Genomic DNA, 26,658 nt, shown 5'->3' with positions numbered 1-26,658 from the left:
CAAATTTTGAGAATATGGAGAATGGTTTAGATATCCATGTGGAATTGTGGATACAGATAATCCAAATTCATTTACACATGAATGAGGCATAAGATATTGCATTGCAAAAATCCAACAAAAATGGTTTGTTCAATAATTGGAAGCGGAATATCCAAGTATTATAAGAGGATTTTCCTACTATATACTATGACCCAGTTTGTTTTAGCTTATGGCCGATTTTGAAGTCTCGATTTTGAAAAATATATAAGTCATCTGACTTTTAGATTTTGTAAAATTGAGCTTTCAAAATTGGTCAGAAGCTAAAACAAACAGGACCTATTATTCATTAAGGATTGGCTTATTAATTTGTTTTTTGTTACTTGTTCAATTTGTCGAGGCGCCAACAATGTAATATTACACTTGAGCTTCTTAGATGTAAGTCTCAAACTTGTGAAGTATGCTTTTTTGTGGTTGTTTAGTTGCTAGCTTTAATAGACCATGAATATAAGTATTTTATTTCATATTAATTCTTCCTTTCTAGCTTTACTTTGTAAATTATTAAGCACCTAAAAATCCTATATAGAAATGCACATTATCCAAGTCCACATCCTGTCCAACTTCGTACCATCTCGATTATCTGATAAAATCCGCATCCAGGCAATATCTACTCCGCACCAAATCTGAGTATCAGACAAAAGATAAGCAGATTATAAAAAGGATATTGTCCGTTTCAATCCATTTTCATTCCTAGTTGTTGCATTTTTTTCAGCCAATTTTTTTATCTGTACTGTATTTTTTTTAACATCCGAGTGATAATTGTTATTTCCTTCACCCAAATTTGCGTTTACCAAAGTTGCTATCTGGCATGATTTCATTGGCTAGAAAAATTGACTGAAACCATAACAAAAAAAAATGGCAAGTCATGAAACAAAATTATATTCAATACCCACTGGATCTACCAGCAGGAAGCATCTTTAGTTAAGCACATGATCGCATTACAGAATCGCAGAGTATCTGGTCTGAAAATGAAACGCACAAATATCTATAAACCTCAGGTAACAATGAGCTAGAGATCGCATACGACATTTGCTCAAGATCTATGAACAAAATTGAATTTCTGCTACCACGAGACTTGATGCCACAACAATGTAATGAGCTAGTGATCGCATACGACATTTGCTCAAGATCTATGAACACAATTGAATTTCTGCTACCATAAGACTTGATTGGCACAACAATGTGAAGAAAGGGCATTTAAGGGGCCAGTTCAGAATTCCCTCTTCTATCCTCCTCCTTGAGCGTGCAAGGGACAAGTTCAAAAATCCCTCTTGTCTACTTCCTCTTCTTGACTGTTGGGAGAGGCCTGGCCCAGGCGGCAAGTGAATGGCATATCAAGCCCTATAGACCCGCACGGCTGGAGTCGTTGTTCTATCCTGTCCTTGTCGTTTCCACAAACAAACTTACGACCCATGGGCCCCGTTTAGTTCCCAAAAATTTTCACCCAAAAATTTTCACCTCCCCTTTAAACACATGTATGAAGCACTAAATGTAATTAAATAACAAAACTAATTACACAGTTTGGATGTACACGACGAGACGAATCTTTTGAGACTAATTAGTGCATGATTAGCCATAAGTGCTACAGTAACCCACATGTGCGAATGATGCGGTCAAAGGCTTCAAAAGATTCGTCTCGCGGTTTCCAAGTGAGTTCTGAAATTAGTTTTTTAATTAGTGTTCGAAAAACCCTTCCGACATCTAATCAAACATTGACGTGACACTCAAAAATTTTCACCAAAACAAACTAAACGCGCCGATGGGGTGCAAAATGTCCAAGTGACCACGACAGAACGGGCAGCTCCTCCTGTACCTGCCAAGAGGCTCTTCTGCAACCATGCATGCATGTTAACATCAATCGAATCATACTGACCAGCTAATAAAGAAAAAGAATCACGTAGATACATACTGATGATGGTGCATGCTTCGACAATGGGAATTGGGACCGGAAATAATGGCAGGTCCAAGAAGATGGAGCTGCTGCTGGATGGCTTCTCAGCTTTTGGGACTGAAAATGACACATCTGAGAAGACGGAGCTGCTGCTGGGTGGCTTCTCAGCTCCTGGGACAGGATATGGCAGGTTTGAGCAGACAGAGCTGCTGCCAGGTGGCTTGTAGTGCACCTCGGCAAAGAAGCGCTTGATCTTTTTGCTCTTGCGGAAGCGAGCCCAGAAGTTGACGTGGAACCACATCTGTCCCTTGAAACGCACACTGTCTGCCATCAGAGGCTTCACAGCGTCAAACTCTTCACCCTGCAGGCAGAGATCGATTATATACATCATGTCATGCAGCTCAGGGCAGGAAAAAATTGTGAGAAAATTGATAAGTACTAATTGAATTACTACTCGAATGAAGTGAACTGGACATACTGGGTGTTTGACATTGTAATGGTGGAGAGCGTAGCGGGCATGATGGATGATGGAGGCGTCACGCTCACTGCATCCAATGCAATTAGGAAATTTGATTGATTAGTTGTTCATTCAATGTACGCACATAAATACATGTATAGAGCCACTCTGCTCCATTGTTGGTGCAAACACTTCTCCACCTTTAACCATATCATGAACAAAATTGGAGCTGATGGGTAATCTCACACACCTTTCCATAACTCAATTCTCCAGACACAATAAAAGAGCTTCATTTTAGTCACATTAAGCTTGTGGTTGTTGTGCAAGAATCATAAGGGCAATTGGCTTTCACCCAGTCAGATGCAATATTATCATGTATAGAACTTTACAACTTTATTCCTTATGGTTTTCTCAATTGGTGCATGAAAAAGACAAGGCATAAAGCATGTCTGAGACTGATATCAGTCTCACTTCAACTGCAGTTGTTACAACACGGGCAAACAAAATCAGAGTTAATATGAAATTCCCATACTCAAGAGACAGCAGTTCTTCATTTGAAGTTGAAGCTGAGGGGGCACAAATTCATCAAGACGGGACAACACTTTGTTTGGGTTGCAACTCTCAAAGGCAACCTTACAATGGCTGTAAATAGATCTACCTATGCTATATGCAAGTGGATAATGCATAATTAAACTTAATTGCAGTCTTAACACACCATAGCACAAGATCTTTAAATACTGCTTTCTTCTAGGTCTAGTAGTAGTGGTGATCTGCCATTATTGGTTTCAAAGCAAGGGACATGGTGCATGAAAGTATCTGACCCCTGTGCTAGTTTGTGTGTGCGGGTGTTTGGTGTTTTTTTTTCCTGTGCGCGTCAGCATGTGTGTGTGAGGGGCAGGGTTCTCCTTTTCGTTTTTGCACCGAATCCCGCCATCCGGCGGAAACAGAATTTCGGGCGAAATTTCGCGAAATTTCGGTAATTTCGACCGAAAAGTAATTTTGAATTTGAAAAACGAAATTTCGTTGCATTCCGGCCGAAATTTCGGTTTTGTTGACCGAAATTTCGGTTTTGTCACCGTAAAATGATGCAAATTAACAGAAAATGATGTGTATATATGGAAAAATTGAAAATTTTGGCAAAATTTCCCCTGATTATGTGTATATTGACAGTTTATAATGCATAACATATATATAACTCCACAAAACAATGACAAATACACCATTTAACACATAACTCATGTCCAAAGTCCACACATACAACATAATACATCCAAAGTCCATTAGAATTATTACACATAACTCATGTCCAAAGTCCACACATAGAACGCAATATATCCAAAGTCCATTAGAATTATTACAATCCAAAAATACAACAGAGGCAAAGGCATAGTCCAGAATAATCCTTGTAGCATATTCTCTGCATTTAAATATTTATGTGAAATAAATTGAATAAGTAGAGGAAGCAAAACGTATAGATAAGTTCTGTTGATAGGATAAGTACCTGCATTCTTCAGTCCTCAAATCTCTCTCCCGGTGGTCCCTCATACGGCTCGTCTGTTGGTGGCAAATACACGTACGTAGGTGGGTGATATTGCAACTGTGGAGCTCCATATGGTAGGTAGCCGTGATAATCCAAATAAGGCAATGCTGCAACTACCTGCGGAAGTGGCGGGTTCACCACCCCTAGTGGTGGCCACAGAAAGCCCCCTGCAGGGGGAGAAGTACTGTAAGGGTTGTAGTACTGACCACTGGAGGCAGAGTTGGAGCTATCTTCATCATATGCAAGTGGGGCCTGTCGACCATGTCGACGTGTCGATGTTGTTTGTCGTTGTGAAGTAGGTGCTCCATGATATGTATCTTGTGTTGCATGGGTGAAGTCCTCCTCCCCAGTGAACCTTATACTAGGAGATATACGATAACCACCACTTTCGTTGCCATCATTGCCATCACCTTCACTGCTACTGGAATCATCATCATCATCATCATCATCATCATCATCATCATCACCAATGTCCTCACCACCACTAGGCTCAGGTGTGGTATCGTCACTACCTAATTCATCCTCAGTGCGTGATTTCTTTCCTTTTCTCATTTCGGGACCAATCTTAGTCTTCCTTTTTCCCAGATGTGTGTCCCCAATTGTTTCTTCGGCCCATGTCTCCACATCTTCATCGTGACCATGAGAAGAGCCTATGTCAGTGAACATCTGGCTCGACAATGGAGTGTCAGTGAAGTCTGAGTCTTCATCAAATATTGGGTCTCCATTGGACCTTGATTGCTTCATCCAATCTTGAATTGCTGATGACTGCCGGTACAAAGAAAGATCCATGAAACTACTAACTGGATCATAGTCATATGGATCGACCCCTCTAGTAGCACGTTGCATTCCACTTGACCAACTCTCCACCGATGGCTTCCCTCATCATGCTGTGTAAACTGTTGGAGTTGTAGAGCCAGCTGCAAATTCGTTGCGCGCTTCGAATACAAGCATCATGCTCCGGCCACTTCCCTATGTCCTTCAGCATAAGGTTGATGGTATGGGCAAGGCAAGGCTGCCATGCAATGGTAGGGAACTCGTGACAGAGAATTTTGCAGGCTTTTTTTAGTTCGAACCATTATCCGTGACAAGCTGAACCACATTGTGAGGCTCCACTTTCATGACCACTGCTCGTATCTCCTGCACAACATTGCCAATGTGATATGCGTATGGTACTATATTTTATGCCAAGGTGAGAACAATGCATCGATACATGGACTTACCTTCAACAAGTATTGATGGTCCTGTATTTTGTCGGACGCATTGATGGACTTCAAGAAATACATGGTGCCACCGCTATACACCAAGAAATTAATGACCGAATTACGCATAGGCCCCGTCCACGAATCACACATGATCGTGACTCCACATTCATCCCACTCGTTCTTCCACTTCTCTATCTCTTTCTCTATCTCCTTCACATTCTCATCCAAATATTTTCCATCTATCTCCCTCCCTGATGGTATTTTGATTCCAACACCTGCGGTCATAGAAGAGAAAGCATTAAGATCACAATGAAGGATATGTAATGTAGCTCAAAATATACATTGTTACCTTGTTTCTGGGTCTCCACGATCGCAGCTTTAAAGTATGGGTCATCGACTTTCCGGCCGGGAATACCGACAGCATGGCACGCCTTCGCACATGCCCTCCCTAGAAGCTCTCTTGATGTCCTCCCCTTGACAGTCCATGGGCCGGTATCAATCCTTTGCTGTCGTGGAGCACTGCTCAAACCTAGGTGGTAGTCCCTAACCCTCTCGGGGACTTGTGACTGACTCCTTCTGAACATCGAAGGTTGTGGTCCACCACTGCCTCCAACACCACCACTTATAGATCCAGAAGCAGCTCCAGATCCGCCACCCCTCTCGTATCGTGGCCCAGCTTGCTGCATAAAATCATACTCTTGGCGAGACTGGTGTAAGGCAGCCTGTAGCTCTGCATCCTCGTCGTGCCCCTGGCCACCCTCCTCCTCTAGGTCAGTGTGCCGCCCCCTTGCTGCTTGGTCCCTCAGCACTCTTTCTCGGGCCCTTGCTTTTGCTCTAACCTTGTTCCTGTCCAACTGCTCACTAAAGAATTGTTTAACTTCGGTCGGAACCGAAGGGCAGTCCTTCACATCTTTCCCCCTATGTGCCAAATGCTCTTTGAACCGTGTTGCTCCTCCCCCACGCTTCTCCTCCCTGCAATACTTGCATTTGAAACCACCCCCGACCTTTTGGCCATGCTCCCACACTACGTCTGGCATTATCCTACAATTACAGAAAAATAGCATGGTGTAAGTTCATGAATATCACATAGTATCTACAATTCGTGCTCTTTTTCATCATACAAACTAGCACGGTGTAAGTTCATGAATCGGCTATTAAATTCATCACTAATATTCAATACAACTCATATCCAAAATGTTTGAATGATTTTTTCTATACATTCCATGCCAAATCAACTAACAAATCCTAACATTTCCTCTAACCCTAGCTTCCCCATTTCCTCTAACTAGCATGAAGTTCATCACATATCAGCAGTAACTAACTTAGATCAACATCAACAAGCATCACCATCGCAAAATACCCTCTCATACCTTTCTTTCCCGGAGCCAGCACCGAAATCCGGACAGAAGTAGCGGTTTTTCGCCGGTAAGACAGCGAAATCCGGTCGGGATGCAGCAGTATGCCGCCGCGCCTTCCCAGCAGCGGGATCCTCTACATTCCGGCAGAAATCCGGTGTTTTTCCGCCGAAATTTCGGTGCTACGCGGCGAAATCTACTGCTGGCGGCGGCGGAAGGGCGGAGGGATGAAGGGGAAAAGAGAGGAGAGCGAGGAAGGCACTGGAAGAGTGACGAGTTGCGTCGGGGCGGACCCAGGTGAGTTGGGTAGGTTAAAACGCTTAACGGGTTTATTATTGGTTAACGGGTCCGAAACCATTTAGTGATTTTAACCAACCAAATCAACTTATTTTTCAATTATTTCAAGTGCTAATTGCTCAGAAAAACACCTAGTTTTTTATCATATTTTTTACATATTTTTTACAATTTTTTTTGAATTTTTGAATTTTGAAACGAAATTTACCGAAATTCCACTTCCCGGTAACTACCGAAAACGAAAAAAATACCGAAATTTCGGCGAAATTTCACCGAAATTTTAAACCTTGGTGAGGGGGGTGTTTACCTTTCTGAATGCAGGGATGGTGGTAGGAGAATTCTTCTTCTTCCACTTCAGGATGCGCCCGTGCTCCCGCAGATAGCTCTGCAACCGTACCTGCTCCTCACCGGAGAGCTCTGGAAGCAGGTCCTCCAATGCTGGTGCTGTCCACGGCTCCCATCCAAACGTCCAATCTTCTGCCGACCCCACCATTATATTGATTTGGCAATACACACCCAAACCCAGTCAATGTGATCTGCAGAAGGAATTTTGTCATTATTTTTTTGCAAAGGAACTTCAAAACAATTCGCTGTAGTGTATATTAGCAATGGCATTAGGTAATAAATCTAGTACAAAAGTACTGGCCCACTGCAGACAAAGTTTCATGCGCATTAAGAAGGGTGTCATATCAGCATTTTAGATGATGTGGCAATAGATTAATGATCAGAGAGGTGAAATGAGTTTCATCTAGATGAGATGAAACCATGTATGCGCTGTTTCCAACATCTGTCTCTTGCATGTGTTGCCTATGAAGCATCAAAATGAAACAATGCATTATGTGGACTATTTCATCCATCAATTGAATGTGTTGGTGTTTATGTGGCACTAACTATTGGAAACACAAAAATGAAACCTCCCATTGGGATTATCTAGTAGTAGAATGACAGGCAAACATGCCTGCGGTGCCGTGAGCCAACTGGACAGGGATGGATCCGTGGGTCTTCCACCATTAATAAAGGGCCATTCCCCGAGCAAACTTCCCTCTTAACCAAAATCTTCACAGGTTCCTGACTTGCCTTCTCCGAAACCGTGCGGCTTTGAGGTACCAGGTAAGAGGAAGATAAGAGGAAGAGAGGTTACCCCGGCCTGTGGGCGTCGGTCGGTGTCGTGGCGGCGGAATCCCGGCGCCAGGCAGTAGGCGATCCGACGTTGAGGCCAAAGAGAATCCGGCGGCCCGGCGTCTGCGTGAGCGAAGGAGATGAGAACAGAGGGGTGGCGGTGGGGGCCGTCCAAACCGTCTGAGAGCCAAACCCTAGCGCGGGCGGAGGCTAGAGGCGGCGTGCGTCGCGTTGGGGGCAGGGTTTAACTTTTCGGCGGAATTTCGCCGAAATTTCGGTTTTTTTTTTCGTTTCCGCTAGTTACCGGGATCCGAAATTTCGGTATTTTTCGATATATTTTATTTCAAAATTCAACAAATTTCGTCCAAAATCCACCGAAATTTCGGAACGAAATTTCATTTCCGCTAAACATCGGGATTTCATCGAAAAACGAAATGGTTAACCCTGGTTGGGGGACGGGGATCCGAATGCAACGCCCGGGAGTTTTTTTTAGGATGCAACGGCCGGGAGTTGGGAGGGTATGGGATGCGGGCAGTTTGTTATCCGATGGCAGATGCAGGTTAATAACTCCAACTTGAGGCCCTGTTTCCTCTCCAAAAAAAAAGTTTGAGGCTCTGTTGATTTTTGGTGGACAGGTGGCCCAAATCAAACGAGCAACGCTTCAAGGATCAAGCCCATGAACTAAGGGCGTGTTTAGTTTCAAACTTTAAAATTTCAAAAAATTTATAAATCGCTTGCATGATGTATTAAATGTAGTCGGAAAAAAAGATTGCATTACACAAATAGACTGTAAATCGCAAGACGAATCTAATGAACCTAATTAGGCCGTGATTATACACTAAATTGCTACAGTAAACATACTCTAATGATGAATTAATTAGACTCATTAGATTTGTCTCGTAGTTTACTGACGAGTTTTGTAATTAGTTTTGCGATTAGTCTATATTTAGTACTTCAAATATGAAAAAAATCCCTTTCAAAATTCTAAAAATGGGAAACTAAACACGGCCTGAAAGGACGTTGGTTTTCCAATGGTTAAAAGTTTTTTTTAGTGTCTCATAATATCTGATTCGTATTAAAGAAACCAATTCTAATGATTAAATTAAGAGATGGCAATGGATCCTCCTAAAAAAATAAAGAAAGAGATGGCAATGGATACTAGACCGAAATTTTTATCTCATTTGGTTCAACATAGTGCATACTATTATTTTATTTTTTTATGATCTTATACTCGTATAAAGACATGATCATTCGAATTATTGAACTTTGTAGTTTTATTATCTCCAATACTATTATGCAATGAACTTTACAATTTAACACACGGGTACTAATACGTATCCGATACTTACACCAACATTATCCATAGCAACGCACATGTATAATTGCCTAGTTTATATAAACTGTTCATATTGCTCTTTCCGTATTTATATGAGCCATGATTTGTTACTCGTTATATTCATCATATTGTCGAAAATTAAAGCATGGTTCATCATGAGAAGAATATATATATATAGTCTATTCTACACACAGGGTGGTGAATAGTGTTCAACAGACCGGAGTAAAATTCTCATGATATTTACTGCTGCAACAGAAGATTTTGCTACAATAAATACACAATAATGTGTCACGTCATAATTTTCTGCCCACTTTCAGTGCACATTAAATACCCATTCTCTTTTCCCCTTATTTCTCTCACATACCTGGTTGCAACCTTCCTTTTTTTTATAAAGTACTACATACAATCATAATTCTTGATTTATGGTGTGTGGTTGGAATACATTTTTCCGTTAATGCACTTAAAATATATGGAATATAACTTGTAAGCTTAATTTGTAGTTCTTTAGTACTAAAATTACTGCAATCAAGTTAATGTGTTTGGAGTATATGGTACAAGTGCCGAGAAGTTTGAGCATGATATGTGGGAGCCTTTTATTTGAGTTGGTCCCATGTGACCGGACTTTGAATTCCAAGAACTGCAATTGAGTATTGATATTAGTAGTAATATTATCAATATCAAAGAGTATTATCATAAAATTAGAGAAGTAATAACAACATAAACAGCTTCTCTATCATTAGATCAATGTCATAATTAATTTTACTCCTCAAAATTTGGTAAATTAATCCTAGATATTACATGTCTAATTTTTCTAAGAACAAAGGAGTATTTTGTAAATAAATAATTTCTAAAATTGTGTTGATATAGATGAATGGATTAATTGCCAAGTAAGGAATAATATTGTGGAACAAGGAATGATTGTCCATATACACAAGAAATAAAAATTGAGACCAAAGGAATCTGTGTGTTGTCTGAGTCCATCACGTGGTTTTTACATATTCTGTAATCATGTTACAAAATTTTACGATTGCAGCATAGAGCACGCAGGTTTTTATGGTCTTGGAGGCTTGCTGGACCTCCGCCTAGAAGCGCCGCCACAGACGAACCACTAGGTTTACTTCCACAATGCTATCACTAATGAACCACTACTTTTTACTTCTACACCATCCACTTTATACTCCATCCACAACCCACGTAACTGTAACCTAGCTTTTTACTTTCACATATTGCAGTTTATACTCCATCGGACATTTCAAGCAAAAGCGCCTCGCTATGATGCGATGATTGCGCCCCTGTTTTACAGGTCAAACAATGCTAAAATAACATACAAGACATTCAAGCTGTATTAATTATTTTAGGCCCGCGTCAAATGACGATATTATGACCAGACCCACAACAAACCACATTAAAAGCCAATCAAACACTATATTTTAGTGCCGTCTCAATCAAAAACTAAATGTTACTACCAACTTAAGCATTAACCATAATTTATGTTGTTGGGCGTTGAATATTATTCAACACCCGGGATGCTAAATAGACAAGTCATATATATATCATTGGCAAGATTGATGACAAGGGCAGGAACAATGTATGTAGGGATATTACCGGATTTATACGTATTCCAAATTAAATATGCATCGGATTTATCCGTTGGGTTTGCGTTGCCATTCCAAATTCGTTGGGTGCGTGGTGACCGGTCAAAGCTCTAGACACTGACATGTGGGTCCGCATGGTGATTGGACTTTGGAGTCCGACTGGGTGCGATCGAGTTCGAGTCGGACACAAACAAGAAGCGATCATATAACCAAACAGCCTCGTCACTTCTCGGCAGCACAATCTTTGCAAATTTCTCAATCTTCTCGGTCTCGGAAGCAAACTCTTGCGAGAAGATGACCAGGCAGCGCAGTTCAACTCGTTCCGTTCTCCTCTCCGACGAGTCGTCTCGCCTCCTGCTGCGAGCTCAGAGCTTCGCGAGCACGAGGCCGACGAGCCCGACGGCGGCGGCCGGGGTGACGGCGGCGCCGAAGAAGGCGCACAGGAAGCTGGGCACGGTCTTCCGGTGCCCGATCTGCAAGCGCTGCGAGAGCGTCGAGTGCCGGATCGACCCCAAGCGCAAGTGCGCCGAGGCCTCGTGCTGGGCCTGCGAAGCGAGCCACCGCACCGCCGCCGACGCGCTGACAGAGCCCATCGACGTCTACTGCGAGTGGATCGACGAGCGGCGGCGCGCCAACGAGGGCGGCGGCGTCCGCAGGGACTACGATGGCTGACTCGTGAGAGGCTCGGAGCGTAGCTTGGTCAAACATGGTGCCGACTGCCGAGGAAGTCCAGAGCTTTTCGGATCCATGGCGCGGCGGCAGCACCGAGGGCGAGGAAGCAGCTAAGGCACCCAATCTTGATGATACGGCATTGCATTGCCAGAGTGAAGAAACAGTTTTTCTTTGCGACCACGTCTGAGCACGTTTTTTATTAAGAGAGAAAAAGAGTGAAGAAACAGTATCACAATAAGAACTAGCAACATACATTCTTGGTATCATCCAATAGAGATAGAGACGAACATAGTACTACAACTGCAAACAATATCACTGTGCAAAATTCGTTCTAGCATCACTTTCACATCATACTTGCAGCACTTCGTCCGTTGTTTGCTGAGTTTTCTGGGACTATATACAAACGAGAAAAAAGACCGTGAATTCTAATGTCGTTGTATCCAAGGAGGGATACTTTTGATTTCTGAAGAGATGGGTTGCGAAGCTGCTGTCTGAAGTCCAGCTCGCATGTGCCTCTACGGTGAATCAACATCCGGATACCGCAACTCCTCATTAGCTGAATTCAAAGGCAACATGCAAGATAATTAGGAAGCTAGCATGTCTAGCAGTGAGTTTTTTTTTTGCAACAGATTTTCACAAGGCTAATGTTCAGGACTTCAGATTTCAGTGCGCTATGTCCAAGTTAGACAACTCAAGTGGGTTCAGAGTATTGGAAATTTTAAGTGTCTGAACATTCACTAAAAGAAACAAATCTAGACCATTTTTAACAGCCACTGAAAATACTTGAAATGCAACAATAGTACAGAGCTTATTCCATTCGACTGTTTCTGCTTATCTGCAGTACCAGTCCTTTTCGGTGTTAATCCTAAGTTCCTAACCAAACTAACTATAACGATTCTCAAGCACAATTCGTGCAGCAAATATTTCATTGGTTTCCTTAGGCAGAAAATTCAAAATTTTGAAGTTCTCTGAACATATGGGCTATATTACACAGTGAGCAAGTTTCAGTTCCTACTGTCATCAGCATGGTACTGTTGGTATTCTGAACATCTGCAATGCAGCAACAATGCAAATTCAGAAGGACAGGGCTGCTGGCGGCATATGAGCTATGGTACACCGTACATAGTAAGCCATCAGTATATCTAGTCATTGAAAACTGCAAAGTTCTTACCTGGTGTCCAGGTGGTGAGGACGACGATGTCCATTGGCTCCTCGCTGCGAGGCAGGTCGATGACCAGAGGGGTCAGCCGCCCGTAGAAGCCAGGCCGCACGCACAGTGTGATGTCGAAGGAGATCTCCTCGTCGGCATGGCGCGCCACCTCGGCCCTCAGGTTGTACAAGGACCGGCCGTAGAACTCGAACGAGGCCCAGCCTAGCTCGTCGAATTTCCCGTGGTCGTCGGCCCACACGTACCGGATTGTCCGCTTGCGGCAGAAGAGGCCTACTAGATTCTGCTGCTACGGAACAATGGTGCTTAGCGAAACGAAAACAAATTGACGAACTGGTAACTGAATCAGCAAATTCTGAATACACATGCATGATAACAAAATGTTCAGACAACCATCCTTAACTGTGATGTGGTTAAAATAGCTAGAATGATCCAAACAGAACATACATCATGGGAAAAACTACAACGGCGATGTCATAGGATTTATCATGATCCGACGTAGATCATCGAATAGCATACAGATATATTCAGAAATAAATCAGAAATCACAATTGTTAAGGGGCCTGCATTGTTGCGAGATTTTCGAATTCATTCATCGGTGCCCCCAAAGTGCAGCGTTCGATGCTCGAATTGGTGGGTTCCAAGCCCTGGCCCGTGCAAATCAGTGAGAGGAATGCCAAGGAGGATGGTATGGCGAGCTCACCAGAGCAGGTGTGGCAGGGCCTGGAACTGGAAGGACGGGCGGCGCTGGTCTAGCGGGGATGGCCTCGACCGTCCAACGCATCATCGAACTCCGGTTGCCGTACTCGTCGACGGCGACGCCGGCGGCGCGCCAGATGCGGCACCTGACGTCGGCACGGAGGAGGCGGTAGGAGAAGTGGCGCACGAGGACGACGTCGTCGGTCCCGTCCCCCGCCGTGACGGCCTTCCACACGATGGCGTCCAGCCCCGGCGCGTCGTAGTCGCTCTGGACGGCGCGGTGGCCCGGCGGCGCCTTCTCCGGCGAGAGCGCGAGGTACCGCCCATAGGCGGCGCCCTGGAGCAAGACGTACGCGCTCCCATGGCGCGCGACGCGCTGGACCCTCCACGCGGCGTTCAGCGACGCGCGGGCGCGCGGGCGCAGGGAGACGCCGGCCCCGTCCTCGTCGGCGTGGAGGTACCCGCCGGTCGCGCGGCTGCGCAGCCGCACGTGGACGCCGTCGGAGAAGAACTCCATCGCTGGCCGTTGGCGTGCGCGACACGGGTGGCCGTTGCGGCGGTTTGGGCGACGCGACGCGCCACGGCGAGGGCGGGGCATTTCAAAGGAGACGGGGCCTCTCCATCTCCTGGGTTCGCGAGAGTATGTCGGTTGCTGCCTTGCTGGCATACTAGTGGAGCCACCTTCCACTGGCAGGTGGGGTCATTACGGGCCCGGGTGCTTGAGGACCAATCAAAGCTCTAGCCAATGACATGTGGGGCCACGGATGGTGATTGGAGTCCGACTGGGCACGATCGAGTTCGAGTCGGACACAAACAAGAAGCGATCATATAACCAACATCCCTCGGCACTACTCAGCAGAACAATCTTTTCGTCGGAAGGCCGAAGGCAACATCTTGGGAGAAGATCAGAAGACGATGGCTAGGCAGCGCAGTTCAACCCGTTCCGTTCTCCTTTCCGACGAGTCGTCTCGCCTCCTGCTGCGAGCTCAGAGCTTCACCACCGCGGGATCCACCGGGGCGACGAGCCCGAGGACGCCGGAGGTGGCGCCGGCGCCGAAGGAGGCGCACAGGAAGCTGGGCACGGTCTTCCGGTGCCCGATCTGCAAGCGCGGCGAGAGCGTCGAGTGCCGGATCGACCTCAAGCGCAAGGCTGCCGAGGCGTCGTGCTGGGCCTGCGAGGCGAGCTACGCCACCGCCGCGGACGCGCTGACCGAGCCCAACGACGTCTACAGGGACTACGAGCGGCGGCGCGCCAACGAGGGCGGCGGCGTCCGCAGGGACTACGACGGCGACGCATGATGGCTGACGCGTGAGAGGCTGGGACCAGCGCGCGTCCCGCAGCGGATCGGAGTCGCTTCCAGAGCGTGAGATCCGTCAGCTCGGTCAGACATGGTGCAGACGAAAACCAGGAGCTCTTCCGATCCACGGCGGTGGCGCCGTGAGGAAGGCAGCCAAGTTTGATACTGTAAAACTGCACATGAACTATGTTGGTCGTTGGAGTTGGACACATATCCAATGCAGTGAAGTTTTTTTTGAATGGTCACATCGAGCATCCCCATCTGAATTGTATTTTCAAGTTGTGTGGCAAATTAGATCAAAAGTCTCATTTTTAAGAAAAATGAGACAAAATCTCATAGCTCGGTTAATTTGGAAAACTGGGCTAAAATTTCAACATCAACCTAACTAAACTAGGCCTAAACTAGCACCAAGCTCGAGCACCGACTTAGCATAACCACGATTAGAAAAACACCACACCTAGAGTTGGTAATGGATTATGGCCCTAGTGGCCTCTTTACAGCCCAACAAGATTTTTAAATTTTTTAACTCAAAATTGTATAAGATTATAGCACAGCTAGAAGTGGTAATGAGTCATGGCCCTAGTGGCCTCTTCACAGCCCAACAAAAACCTTAAATTTTTTAGCTCAAAATTATATAAGATTAGAGTCCAGTCCTTTTAGGACCCGGCCCTTAGATTTTCTAGTTCAAAATTTTGGGCCCTTTACCACCCATGAGCCCAACCCTTTTAGGGTCTGGTCCTTAGATTTTCTAATTCAAAATCTTGAGCCCTTTACCATCCCTAACCACACCGCAGCATATATATGGGTGAAACTGTGGCACAACCACTAAAAGGAACAACGAGAGTAGCCACCGTGATCACGCGTATAGCCATCACCGGCGTTAGGAAGCTAGGGTATAGTCGTTTGAAGGTGCTGTTGAGAGAAACATATTGGATTCGGTTTTGGGCGCTACTACAAAAAGAAGAGGAAAGGCCGCCGGTGTTAGAGGGGTGTCGCGCCCTTGAGTGCCTTGTTATGGAAATCTTCACATCGAATGGATGGTCATTTAGTAATCGGATTGTTTGTGTTTAAGCATGTTTTAATCTCTCTCTTTTTTGCTACTCAGTTTCATTTTTTTCGGACGCATTGTGTGGTGTGGTTGTGTTTTCGAACAGCTATATGTATCAATCAATACAAATGCTAGAATATGCTTAATATATTCTCTTATCTAAAAAAATCGTGGTGGAATCTTACAGCGATAGTCCGCTGCAAATCTAGTCATCTCATAATCTCATTATGCAACATATACACATTGGAATCTTACTACGAAGATGAAAATCGTTCAAATTTTGAATTCGAGGCTTCGAGCTCCCCGGATGCTGCTGGTTGGGGCCTTGGGGGCTGGGGCGTTGGGCGGGCGCGGGTCGGTTGCTACTTGCTGTTGCTGGCAAGGTTAACCTAACCGGTGGGAACCGGTCCGGTTTGACCGGTTACCGGTCAAACCGGTCCGGTCCGGTTCCGGTTCCGGCCGGTACCCAACCGGCCAAAATTCAAATTTTAAATTTGAATTCAAAAAATGAAAAATTCCCAAAAAATTCCTAAAAATACTTCAAGGTGTGATGAATCTAATGGTGTCAAATTTTCTTAAAAATTCATTCATTTAGTATAGTTTGTGAGAATTTAAAGTTAAATCAAAAAAGAAAAAGAAAAAAATGGGTCGGCCCATGAAGGCCCACCGATCAAACCGGTCAAACCGGCCGGTAAACCGGTCAAACCGGTCGGTAAACCGGTAAAACCGGCCGGTAAACCGGTTGCACGGGAGCGTTTGAATTTCAAACCGGTCAAACCGACCGGTAAACCGGTAAAACCGGCCGGTAAACCGGTCAAACCGGCCGGTAAACCGGTCGGAACCGGTTGCACGGGAAAATTTGAATTTATTTGAATTTGGATTTGAATTCAACCGGTTTCCACCGGTTACCGGCCTAACCGGTCCGGTAAACCGGTACCGGAGGGCGGCGGTAACTGGTTTCCGGTTGGGAAATAAAACCCTGGTTGCGGGTACGGTGTGGTTTCACACTGTCACTTCCACTGACATTTTGTCTTTATCTCAGTTTGATGAAAAAAGCTAGTCAGGCGTTGGGCGGGCGCGGGTCGTCGTTGTTCACTTTTCTCTCTTCTCTCAGTTTGATGAAAAAAGCTAAGTCTAGTTGAATCTAATTTATCGATACGATGAAGACTAAAACTATGCACATAGAAATGTACTTTTTTTTGTTATTGTTGTCATTTTGTCTTTCTCTATATGTAAGTATGCCATTACTGATACGTGCAGGTTGTTAGCCACTGGCTAGTACTCCCTCCGTTCTAAATTATAAGACACTCCAAAAATCTTGGAGAGTCAAGCAATCTCAAGTTTGATCAAAATTATAGAAAGAAATATAAAAATTTATGATATCAAATTGATGTACTATGAAAATATAACTAATAAAGAATCTAATGGTACTTAGTTTATATAATAAATATTATTATTCTGTTATATAAATTTGGTCAAACATAAAAAATTTTGACTCTTCAAAATTGTTGGAATATCTTATAATTTGAAACGGGTGGAGTAATAGCCACCGTGATCACATTCACAATGAAAAATCAGCTATCCTCTTTTCTCATCCGCCTACCTCGGCTGCAGGAGCGCTGGGAACTCCATAAATCTATTAGAATTCCCTCTCTATCTATGAAATCTCACTCTTCTTCTAGACATAACGAATTGGTACGGTATATCCATACCATGATAACTCGAATTCGGACAAAAAAGCTTCACGCATGTATTCAGTTTGGACAGTGGCATCCTACTTCAAAGCGTGTGAGACCGAACTCATTCGTGTATCGCTTCTACTCTCACACCAACAATGTATATCTAATTGCGCTACAATACATAATAGCTAAAAGTCTATGCTGTGACATTGAATTCACACTTTTGTTTTTTCTAGATGAATTTTGGTTCATCGTCCCTTCTTTTCCTTCTATTATCGTTCTCATTCACCGTTAAAAAAAAAGCAATGAAGTAGAAATAAAAATGTATTGCAAGCTCATGTACTTAAAGGCTGACACAACTTTTCGCCTAGTTAGAATATCTCCGTTTTGCAACTGCATGCTACCAAATTACGATTTTTCAAGTCCCCGAAACAATTTGAATGCGCTCTGACCTTGAGATTCTCCGTGTGAAATTATTGCCACTTTGAGATGAATTATCATTGCTTCGAAAGGAAAAAAGAAATGGGTAAACTGTGTTTGATGCATAAGCAAAATGACTAGCTACGTACAGACCAAGGTAGAGCAAGACTGCAAGAGCATCGGTTTGCCGTGTGCCTGTGTTGCGTGAGCATTGGTAGGGTGCCGACCGACCCACCAGCACTGGCGACACCCTATTGCCCCTTGAAAGCCCACGACCTCTCAACCACAAGATGTACTAGTCAGATCGAAACGCCCACAATTCACGTCCCTCCTGCCACGGAATGACGGAACCCGCACGCAGGCCCAAGCCAAGGACTGAAGGACAGGGAAGAGCACATGCAGCGGGCCTTCTATTTCTCCCGAAGACACGAAAAGCTCCCGTCTCCGTCTCCGAGCGCGACACCCGCTCACGAGCCCCCGGTGAATCAGTGAATCAGCCAGCCGTTCCTTCCTCCCCACACGCGGCCACGCCCCGCCGCCACTGAAAGCGCTCCGACCCCGTCCCGTCCGTCCGTCCGCTGCGTCTCCCGTGCACGCTCCGTGTGGCTGGCAGCCTGGCGCCACGCCGCCACTGAAAGCGCTCCGCCCCCGTCCCGTCCGTCCGTCCGCTGCGTCTCCCGTGCACGCTCCGTGTGGCTGGCAGCCTGGCGCCACCCCACCTGTCCACCACCTCCCTCTCACCCCCCGGCGGCGATCCGTTTTTGCTGTGTGCTTCAAACCAAAAACCCCTCCTCGCCTCCCATCCCTCGCCACACGCCGCGAGAGAAGAGAAGAGACGACACGAGACGCGCCCCCGCCCCCGCGCCCGCAGCCTCCTCGCTCTCCCCCGCGCGCGATCCCCACGCACGCACGCCCGCCCCCGGCCTCCCCGCTGCAGATGGCGACGCCGGCCGTGGGCGCCGCGTGCCTCCTCCTCGCGCGGGCCGCCGGGGCCCCGGGGCCCAGGCGGGGCGGCGGCGGCGGCGACCAGGCGCGCCCGCGGCGGCCCCAGCGGGCGGTGCGCCGCCGCTGCGTCGCGGAGCTCAGCAGGGAGGGCCCCGCGCCGCGCCCGATGCCGCAGCTGGCGCCACCGCTCGTGCCCGGCTCCCTCGCGCCGCCGCGCGACGAGCCCGAGCCCGCGCGGGAGCCGGCGTCGACGCCGCCGCCCGTGCCCGACGGCGGCCTGGGGGACCTCGATCTCGGCCTCGAACTGGAAGGTAAGAGCGGCGCGTCCAAATCCTGTTGTTCGCTTCTCATCGACATGTGTGTTCAGATCGCTGCTGATCGGTTCGTTCAGCGCGAAATGCGCCTGAGAGGTTTGGTAATTTCGTGATGAATTGATGGCAATTAGTATTGATCGAGTATGCATGATTACTAGTAGCATGTGAAAAAAAAAACTCGAAACCCGCATTTGAGCCCACCCGTGGCGACTATGCGGCGTCTGTATTGGATCATGAGACGATGGGGTTCAGCCGTTCAGGGTGGAGTGTCGATACCTCGGTATGATGCAGGCGCTGCAGAGGTTGGCCGTGCACGTGGTTTAGATCTGAGCAGACATAACATAGATATTTTAGTAGGAAGAGGGATGGGGCTGACTCAGCCACTCGGGTCTCGGTGACACATATGTCCTTGCAAGTAGAGCGAAATTGGCATGTTTGTCTCTTCCTTGGCTTGGTGATGCGATTGTAACCTGTGTTGCAAGTAGTTGCAAACCACGGAATATCCTAGCAGAACCTTTGGGTGTCATATCAGTCTGCCAGAAGCTGATGTTACCGAATCAGCAGCCCTCAGTGTTTTACCGAAACACTGAGACTGAGAGTGGATCAGTGGAATGACCAAATCTTAGTTGATAGAAATCAGAAAGGACTTTCAGCGGAGATGTGCTATATGTTTAGTAGCAAAAGAAAATAAAAAAACTCAGAATTTATCTTAGCGTCCTTAGATTATTAATATTTTGTCAGATACAATATTCTAGAAGAGCCATAGCACCTTCTAGTTAGTCACATGGTGCTTTCACTGGACTACTAGTTCCAATTTGGTACGAATCTATTCTTTTGGGGCCTTGCTTGATACTTATTGATACGCTGTTGGCCCACCTTGCTCTCTTCCTAGGACCACAACTCTTCTTTGTTTCCTTGCGTATACTAAACACACTGTCTGACCACATGATCGAATTTAGGAAAATAGTTCCTTCAAGAAAAAAAGAATTTAGGAAACTAGTGAGCATCTGGCAACCTGAATTTGTCATTTAGCTGAGAACAGAATGTTGGTAGAACCATTATTATTCACTCGTAGACTTGTTTTGGTATGATGGAACAAGAACCCATATTGTTGTTTCTACTTGACACTCTGCTAATATTTCCTCTACTCTGATCTTAAGAAATATTTGAATCCTTCATTCCGCATACAGAGATTGCTGAAAATTCCATCAACAACACAGTAGTTGTGGAAAGTGAGCAAGACTCTAAGATCATGGTTGGAAAGGAGCAAGAATCTGAGATCATGGTTGGGAAGGAGCAAGCTCGAGCTAAAGTAACACATAGCATTGTCTTTGTAACTGGTGAAGCTTCTCCTTATGCAAAGTCAGGGGGTCTAGGAGATGTTTGTGGTTCACTACCTGTTGCTCTTGCTGCTCGTGGTCACCGTGTGATGGTTGTAATGCCAAGATATTTAAATGGTACCTCTGACAAAAATTACGCGAATGCATTTTACACCAAGAAGCACATTCGGATTCCATGCTTTGGTGGTGATCATGAAGTAACCTTTTTCCATGAGTATAGAGATTCTGTTGATTGGGTAAGTATTATATCACCTTATTGTTTCTGAGTAGAATTAATAACTTGCTACCTTTGTCTGTAAGATTGCGCTGATTTTTAGTCATGCGAGTTTCTTGACATGTACATGTTCTAATGTTACTTTAGTACTTAATGTTATTGATTAAGATAATGAGGGTTCCAAAATGCTATGATGTGTACATGAAATTAGCACACTTGTGCCTCTGGTCCTAAAGTCTTATGCATCTGTGGTCTTGCATTTGTGTTGGCAAACATGATACTGACTAAAGACAACATTAGAAATAGGTATTAATGAATAATGATATGCTCGAGGTAGCAGGAAACTTTCAAAGGTGGGGAAGATCATGTTTGTTGATTGCCACTATTTGCAGGAGTGTCTAGTTAATACATGCCATGTCTTTCATCTTATTGCAATTGGTGATGAAGAATGTGTTTGGGCTATTTTTTTCGATTCATGCTAATTATGCCATTTGTTTAGGTGTTTGTTGACCATCCCTCGTATCACAGACCTGGAAATCTGTATGGAGATAAGTTTGGTGCTTATGGTGATAATCAGGTAAGAAGCTTGTTACATTAATCTCCTATTTGATCTTTTTAAGTTTCTATCACAAACTTGATCAAGTGATATATGTCTTGCAGTTCAGATACACACTCCTTTGCTATGCTGCATGTGAGGCTCCTTTGGTCCTTGAATTGGGAGGGTATATTTACGGACAGAATTGCATGTTTGTTGTGAACGATTGGCATGCCAGCCTTGTGCCAGTGTATGTTGTGGATCTTCTCATCTAAATCCTGCAAACCTACACCTTTATTCATTGTCCTCGAAGCTCTATTTTTCAATGCATGCCATATTCAGTTAACATTCATTGATTTTCCCCTCCTATCAGTTCTGCAACATTTTCAGGATTAAATAGTAATTTAGTGCAGCAATATTTTTTAAATAGTTAATTATGTATTCAACTTACTATTGTAATGCTAGTTCTTAGCCTATCAGACTATCAGTTACAACTTACAAATACTCTGAACCATGCCTTTTACTTTGAAACAGGAAGACATGGTTCGGATAGCAGTCATGTGTCATTGCACGTGATATCTGTGAAATGACAATCATTTAATTTCTAGAGACTAATTTATGGGTAAACAGTAAAACATGGTCCTTTTATGTGTGACCAATAAAGGCTTGCACAACACCAAGCATACACAATGAACAGAAGAGTTGAGTAGTAGTCTTGCATCATGTTATTCTCATACAAAAGAGTTCACATGATACTTATTTCTTTTGATGCGTTTGCTCATGGTTTTCTCCTTACTGTGAGTTATCTGTATCACTTTGAAGTGTGGTTTTAGATGCATGCCTTTTGTGCTCTGCTGTTTTCCCTTTTTTTTTATTGTTCCCTTCAATTGGCTTCACAAATGCTAAATTAGCTTCCATTATGTAACCACTATAGTCCTAACATTGATTTTTTTTCCCCAGCCTTCTTGCTGCAAAATATAGACCATTTGGTGTTTATAAAGACTCCCGCAGCATTCTAGTAATACATAATTTAGCACATCAGGTTTGAGCTTACCAATTTGCAATTTGCATAGTCTGTATACAATCTGACAGTGCAGTTCACTCAGCACCGTATATCTTTTCATTCTGGTAGGGTGTGGAGCCTGCAAGCACATATCCTGACCTGGGGTTGCCACCTGAATGGTATGGAGCTCTGGAGTGGGTATTCCCTGAATGGGCAAGGAGGCATGCCCTTGACAAGGGTGAGGCGGTTAATTTTTTGAAAGGTGCAGTTGTGACAGCAGATCGAATTGTGACTGTCAGTAAGGTGATATTACACATAGCAATTTTATGTAAATAATTTTTACAAGATATTATTCCTTCAATCTGCTGTCGCCTATCTTCCACTTTTCATCTACGTTTCATTTACAGGGTTATTCATGGGAGGTCACAACTGCTGAAGGTGGACAAGGCCTTGATGAGCTGTTAAGTTCCAGGAAGAGTGTGTTAAACGGTAACAATATTCATGTTAACTTATTTGCTCTTCAACTGTTTCGTGGAACTTATTTTTTTTAAAAAAAACTGTTTCGAGAAACAACCGAGTGGGATGATAAGAATTACTCGCTCCGATCACAAATAAGTAATTCTTTTGGGGTTGTCTTAAGTCAATCATTCCAAAGTTTAATTACAAGTTACTTTCTATGTGTTGAATTTAGAATTTCTGAAAATGATACGAGTAGAATCCTCTAGAAATGTAGCTCCACAAAAGTAATACCTCTGCTATCCTCTTGAAATGTAGCTCCACAAAAGTAATACTTTTGCTACGTTTTATAAATATTTTATTAGCCAAATTTGTGTTTTGGAAACCCTTTTTGTGTTCAGGCGTCACTTATTTGTGATTGGAGGGAGTAATTTGTTATGGCTTTACTCTGCAGGAATTGTAAATGGAATTGACATTAATGATTGGAACCCTGCCACGGATGAACATATCCCTTATCATTATTCTGCTGATGATCTATCTGGAAAGGTATGGTAACACTTGGGATAACTGCCTCCTATGTTCGTTCTCTTCCTCCCATTTCTCAAATTTCTCTCGTTCACTAATCCTTTGTATCCTTGCATTGTTGTTTTAGGCCAAATGTAAAGCTGCATTGCAGAAGGAGCTGGGTTTACCTATAAGGCCTGATGTTCCTCTGGTTAGATACCAATGCTTCACACATCATTTTTTTTGCTCAAAAAAATATAGTGGATTCATTTATTAGCTTGATTTACAGATTGGCTTCATTGGAAGATTGGATTATCAGAAAGGAATTGATCTCATTAAACTTATCATGCCAAACCTCATGCGGGAAGACATTCAATTTGTAAGCACTGACTTTTTTCTGTGACAGTTAGCTCAAAACTGAGTCAAACATTCAGTTTCTGACAAACTATTGTAATGTCCTTGCGCAGAATTGCTTTCTGCATTCCAGTCCTCTCTTGTCAACTTGATTTTTTATGTATGCTTACAAATGGCGCTAACAAGTTCTTGCAGAAGAAAAATTTATAAAAAAGAGGGTTATTGTTCCCTATGGATTCAACATGTTTCTTTCGGAAACACTGAATTACATTTCACATGCATGCATGTGCGCACGCTTAGAAACAGTATCTCAACGATAGCTGTGTATTGGAGAAACTAGATCCATGTCCTTATTCTTCTCCTGACTCCTGAATTCTTTTTCTTCTTCTTTCAACTGAAGACTGATGAAGGATAGGCATGAGTTACCTTATGCCTAAAATTAGAGTTAGTTGACAAATGATTTTTTTTATTGTTTAATGTAGGTCATGCTTGGATCTGGTGACCAAGAGCTTGAAGACTGGATGAGATCTACAGAGTCGAACTTCAGGGATAAATTTCGTGGATGGGTTGGATTTAGTGTTCCGGTTTCCCACCGAATAACTGCAGGGTACACAAACAACCCTTGCCAAAGAACTCACTTGCCATCTCATAACAAATACAATTTTTGAGATACTGATATCTACCTTTTTGTACAGCTGCGATATATTGTTAATGCCGTCCAGGTTCGAACCTTGTGGTCTGAATCAGCTATATGCTATGCAGTATGGTACAGTTCCTGTTGTCCATGCAACTGGGGGGCTTAGAGTAAGACAATTATCCTTTAATAATTTCTTGTAATATCAGTACCAAGGCAGAATGTTCACCTTTTTCTTTCATTGAACAGGACACAGTGGAAAACTTCAACCCTTTTGGTGATAATGGAGAGCAGGGTACAGGGTAAGTAGTTATCCATTTTAGAGTATTTGCAGGCTCTTCCCCTTCTTGCGTGGAATCAATTGTATGCTTACAATGGTTTCTGTAGCTTGCTCCTTTCACCAATGAACTAATCAAGTTTCACTGAATACACACTTTACAGGTGGGCGTTCGCACCCCTAACAACGGAAAACATGCTGTGGGTGAGTTTCCGTTAAACTTGAATCCTGTTAGTAATGTCCTCGTCCGTTGTACCTTAATGGCTCTTTTTGTGTACTAAACATTGATGAAGTCGGTTGAGTTAACATCATCAGTCTAGTTGATTCCACTGATGACATGTGTAACTGGATTTACGGGAAAAGGTGCTTGATTCTGGTATCTTGTTAGTATATGGGAAGTTGTACTTAGTGGGAAATGAAGCCCTAAAAAGTATAGTTCAATATGAATGCAGCAGCTACCCCTCACCCTTTTGGTTCAACACTGCTAACTTGTGCCAGGTGCATGTGCATTACATGTTTGATACATGCTTCTGACGTGCAAATAGAGATTTCTTTTTGTTTGATTAAAACTTCCACTCAATCACGTTTCACCTCAATCAATGTAGTTACTACTCTGTCCAGAATGTTATATGTGTACTAATTAATTGCTTTGACCTTGAATAATATGTTATAGAACCAAGCCTGGAAACTATCAGTTACGAAAGCTGCAAGTTTCTTCTAAGACAATTGAGAGTAGTGTTGAGAATTTATGCACCCTAGGCTTCAGGATTCATTTGTTTACTGTTTTATTAAAATGCAGTGCCTATTTTTTCTCTTGACCCCAGCAATAGTAAAACAAACCACTGTTATAATGGGGCAAAACATTTCACAATTGGTATTTTGACACTTTAACGATCTATTGCAGACATTGCGAACTGCGATTTCTACATATAGAGAACACAAATCTTCCTGGGAGGGACTCATGAAGCGGGGCATGTCAAAAGACTTCACATGGGACCATGCTGCGGAGCAATATGAACAAATCTTCCAGTGGGCCTTTATCGATCAACCTTATGTCCGATAAAAGAGGGAAGCACAAGTAGCATCTTGTTGAAGATCTTCGGTTCTTCATCCTTCCATAAGCAGAAGGATGAGTGAAAAACCCTGTACATACATGGAACTATGGAAGCAGACCGGCTGTGTACACCCTCCACTGTTTAGGTCAGCCTTGCGGCCCCTGCTGCTGTGGCTGGTTTGTCTCAAAGGACGTAATGCAGTGCCAACTCCAGATGAATGACAGTTTTGAAGAATAAGGAGGATGCTGGAAACGGTCCCGCGCAGCAGCCTCCGGATGGTACATATGAAATCAACTGTGGATTCTGTTTGTTACATCACTCGCTGTTTTCTTAAGATTGTTGCTCATGACATGCCCTTTGCATGTAAGGGTTCATAGCTTTTGACCCTTTAGAGAACCATACCTCGTTTTTCTTGATGAACTACTTGACGAAAGGGCCCTCTTGTGCGTGCTCGTTCTTGACCATTCGCTGAAGGTAGTCATTGCTGATGGCTACATCTTTCAGTGTCAATGTTGCCCGTGCATCGGAAGCGTAGTCGTGATTTGTGAATGTGTTGGTATCGAATAATCTTGTAAAGCGCAAGGCCGTTCATCTGGTGTGCCGTGTGTCCACGGGCACGGGCTTTTGCATGCTTTGGGAGGTTTATTATCCTTGGCGTGACAACACCCTGTCCGCTTGGCCATTAACATTCGGAAAAAGGTCACGGCCTACGGCCTACGCCGCTACGCGAGCATTGGAGCCCAGGGCACCACGCCTAGAGAGTCTAGCGGGGAAACTTGCAGGGACCTCCATTCCGGACCAGCACATCAGTTTTGGGATCGATCCCTGATCGTCTTGCTTGTCCATCCAGATTCCTTAACAACCTGTTAAAGAAGAAACGCACGTTTTGAAATTTCACCTCACTTTGTCCGTTTGACGTGCTTTTTTTTCTGACACGCCGTATGAGGTCTGCCCAAAACTACCGCATTTCCATCCGCAATGATGAATCCATGGTGCGTGCTTGGTGGACAAGGATACAAGTGGGCAGACCCAGGAGGCCAGGATCAGCCTACTTGGGTCCCCAACAGACAGTCTCATTCCTCCCTGTCACGTAAGCTGCTTGCCTGCCTGCCTGCCTGCCTCTGATCACGCCAAGCAAGGGATTACTGGCGAACTCGGGAACAATACAACAGCATTGTCCCCACCCCACGGCCCTTGCAAAAGCCCTATATAAATAAA

The 26,658-nt window shown here is 44.3% G+C and overlaps 2 protein-coding genes and 1 pseudogene across 3 annotated transcripts; 1 reads left to right on the top strand and 2 right to left on the bottom strand.

The window, feature by feature from the left end:
• Positions 1–899: 899 nt before the first annotated feature.
• LOC120702696 lies at positions 900–8,126 on the bottom strand (annotated as a pseudogene).
• A 4,513-nt stretch (positions 8,127–12,639) lies between these two features.
• LOC120701797 lies at positions 12,640–13,881 on the bottom strand. The gene is made up of 2 exons (XM_039985611.1): positions 13,369–13,881; positions 12,640–12,954 (listed from the first exon to the last, which is right to left on the bottom strand). The coding sequence occupies exons 1-2, from the start codon at positions 13,879–13,881 to the stop codon at positions 12,640–12,642; spliced, it is 828 nt and encodes a 275-aa protein (XP_039841545.1).
• Positions 13,882–18,731: 4,850 nt separating this feature from the next.
• Positions 18,732–25,904, top strand: LOC120702695 (starch synthase 1, chloroplastic/amyloplastic-like). Of its 2 annotated transcripts, none has more exons than XM_039986598.1 (15): positions 18,732–19,065; positions 20,259–20,644; positions 21,122–21,199; positions 21,283–21,407; positions 22,118–22,199; positions 22,290–22,463; positions 22,568–22,649; positions 23,071–23,162; positions 23,269–23,331; positions 23,410–23,499; positions 23,957–24,081; positions 24,197–24,278; positions 24,358–24,410; positions 24,550–24,589; positions 25,290–25,904. In XM_039986598.1, exons 1-15 carry the CDS (start codon positions 18,747–18,749, stop codon positions 25,446–25,448), a joined length of 1,950 nt encoding a protein of 649 aa, XP_039842532.1. In that variant the 5' UTR covers positions 18,732–18,746; the 3' UTR covers positions 25,449–25,904. The 2 variants fall into 2 exon arrangements, with proteins under 2 accessions (XP_039842532.1, XP_039842531.1); XM_039986597.1 differs by having other exon boundaries at positions 24,170–24,278.
• The last annotated feature ends 754 nt before the right edge of the window (positions 25,905–26,658 follow it).

The sequence above is a fragment of the Panicum virgatum genome, chromosome 4K (assembly GCF_016808335.1).
Source record: "Panicum virgatum strain AP13 chromosome 4K, P.virgatum_v5, whole genome shotgun sequence".
Lineage (NCBI taxonomy): Eukaryota > Viridiplantae > Streptophyta > Magnoliopsida > Poales > Poaceae > Panicum > Panicum virgatum.
Note: the sequence above shows the minus strand (reverse complement) of the source record. Positions and strands in the feature narration are given on the sequence as shown.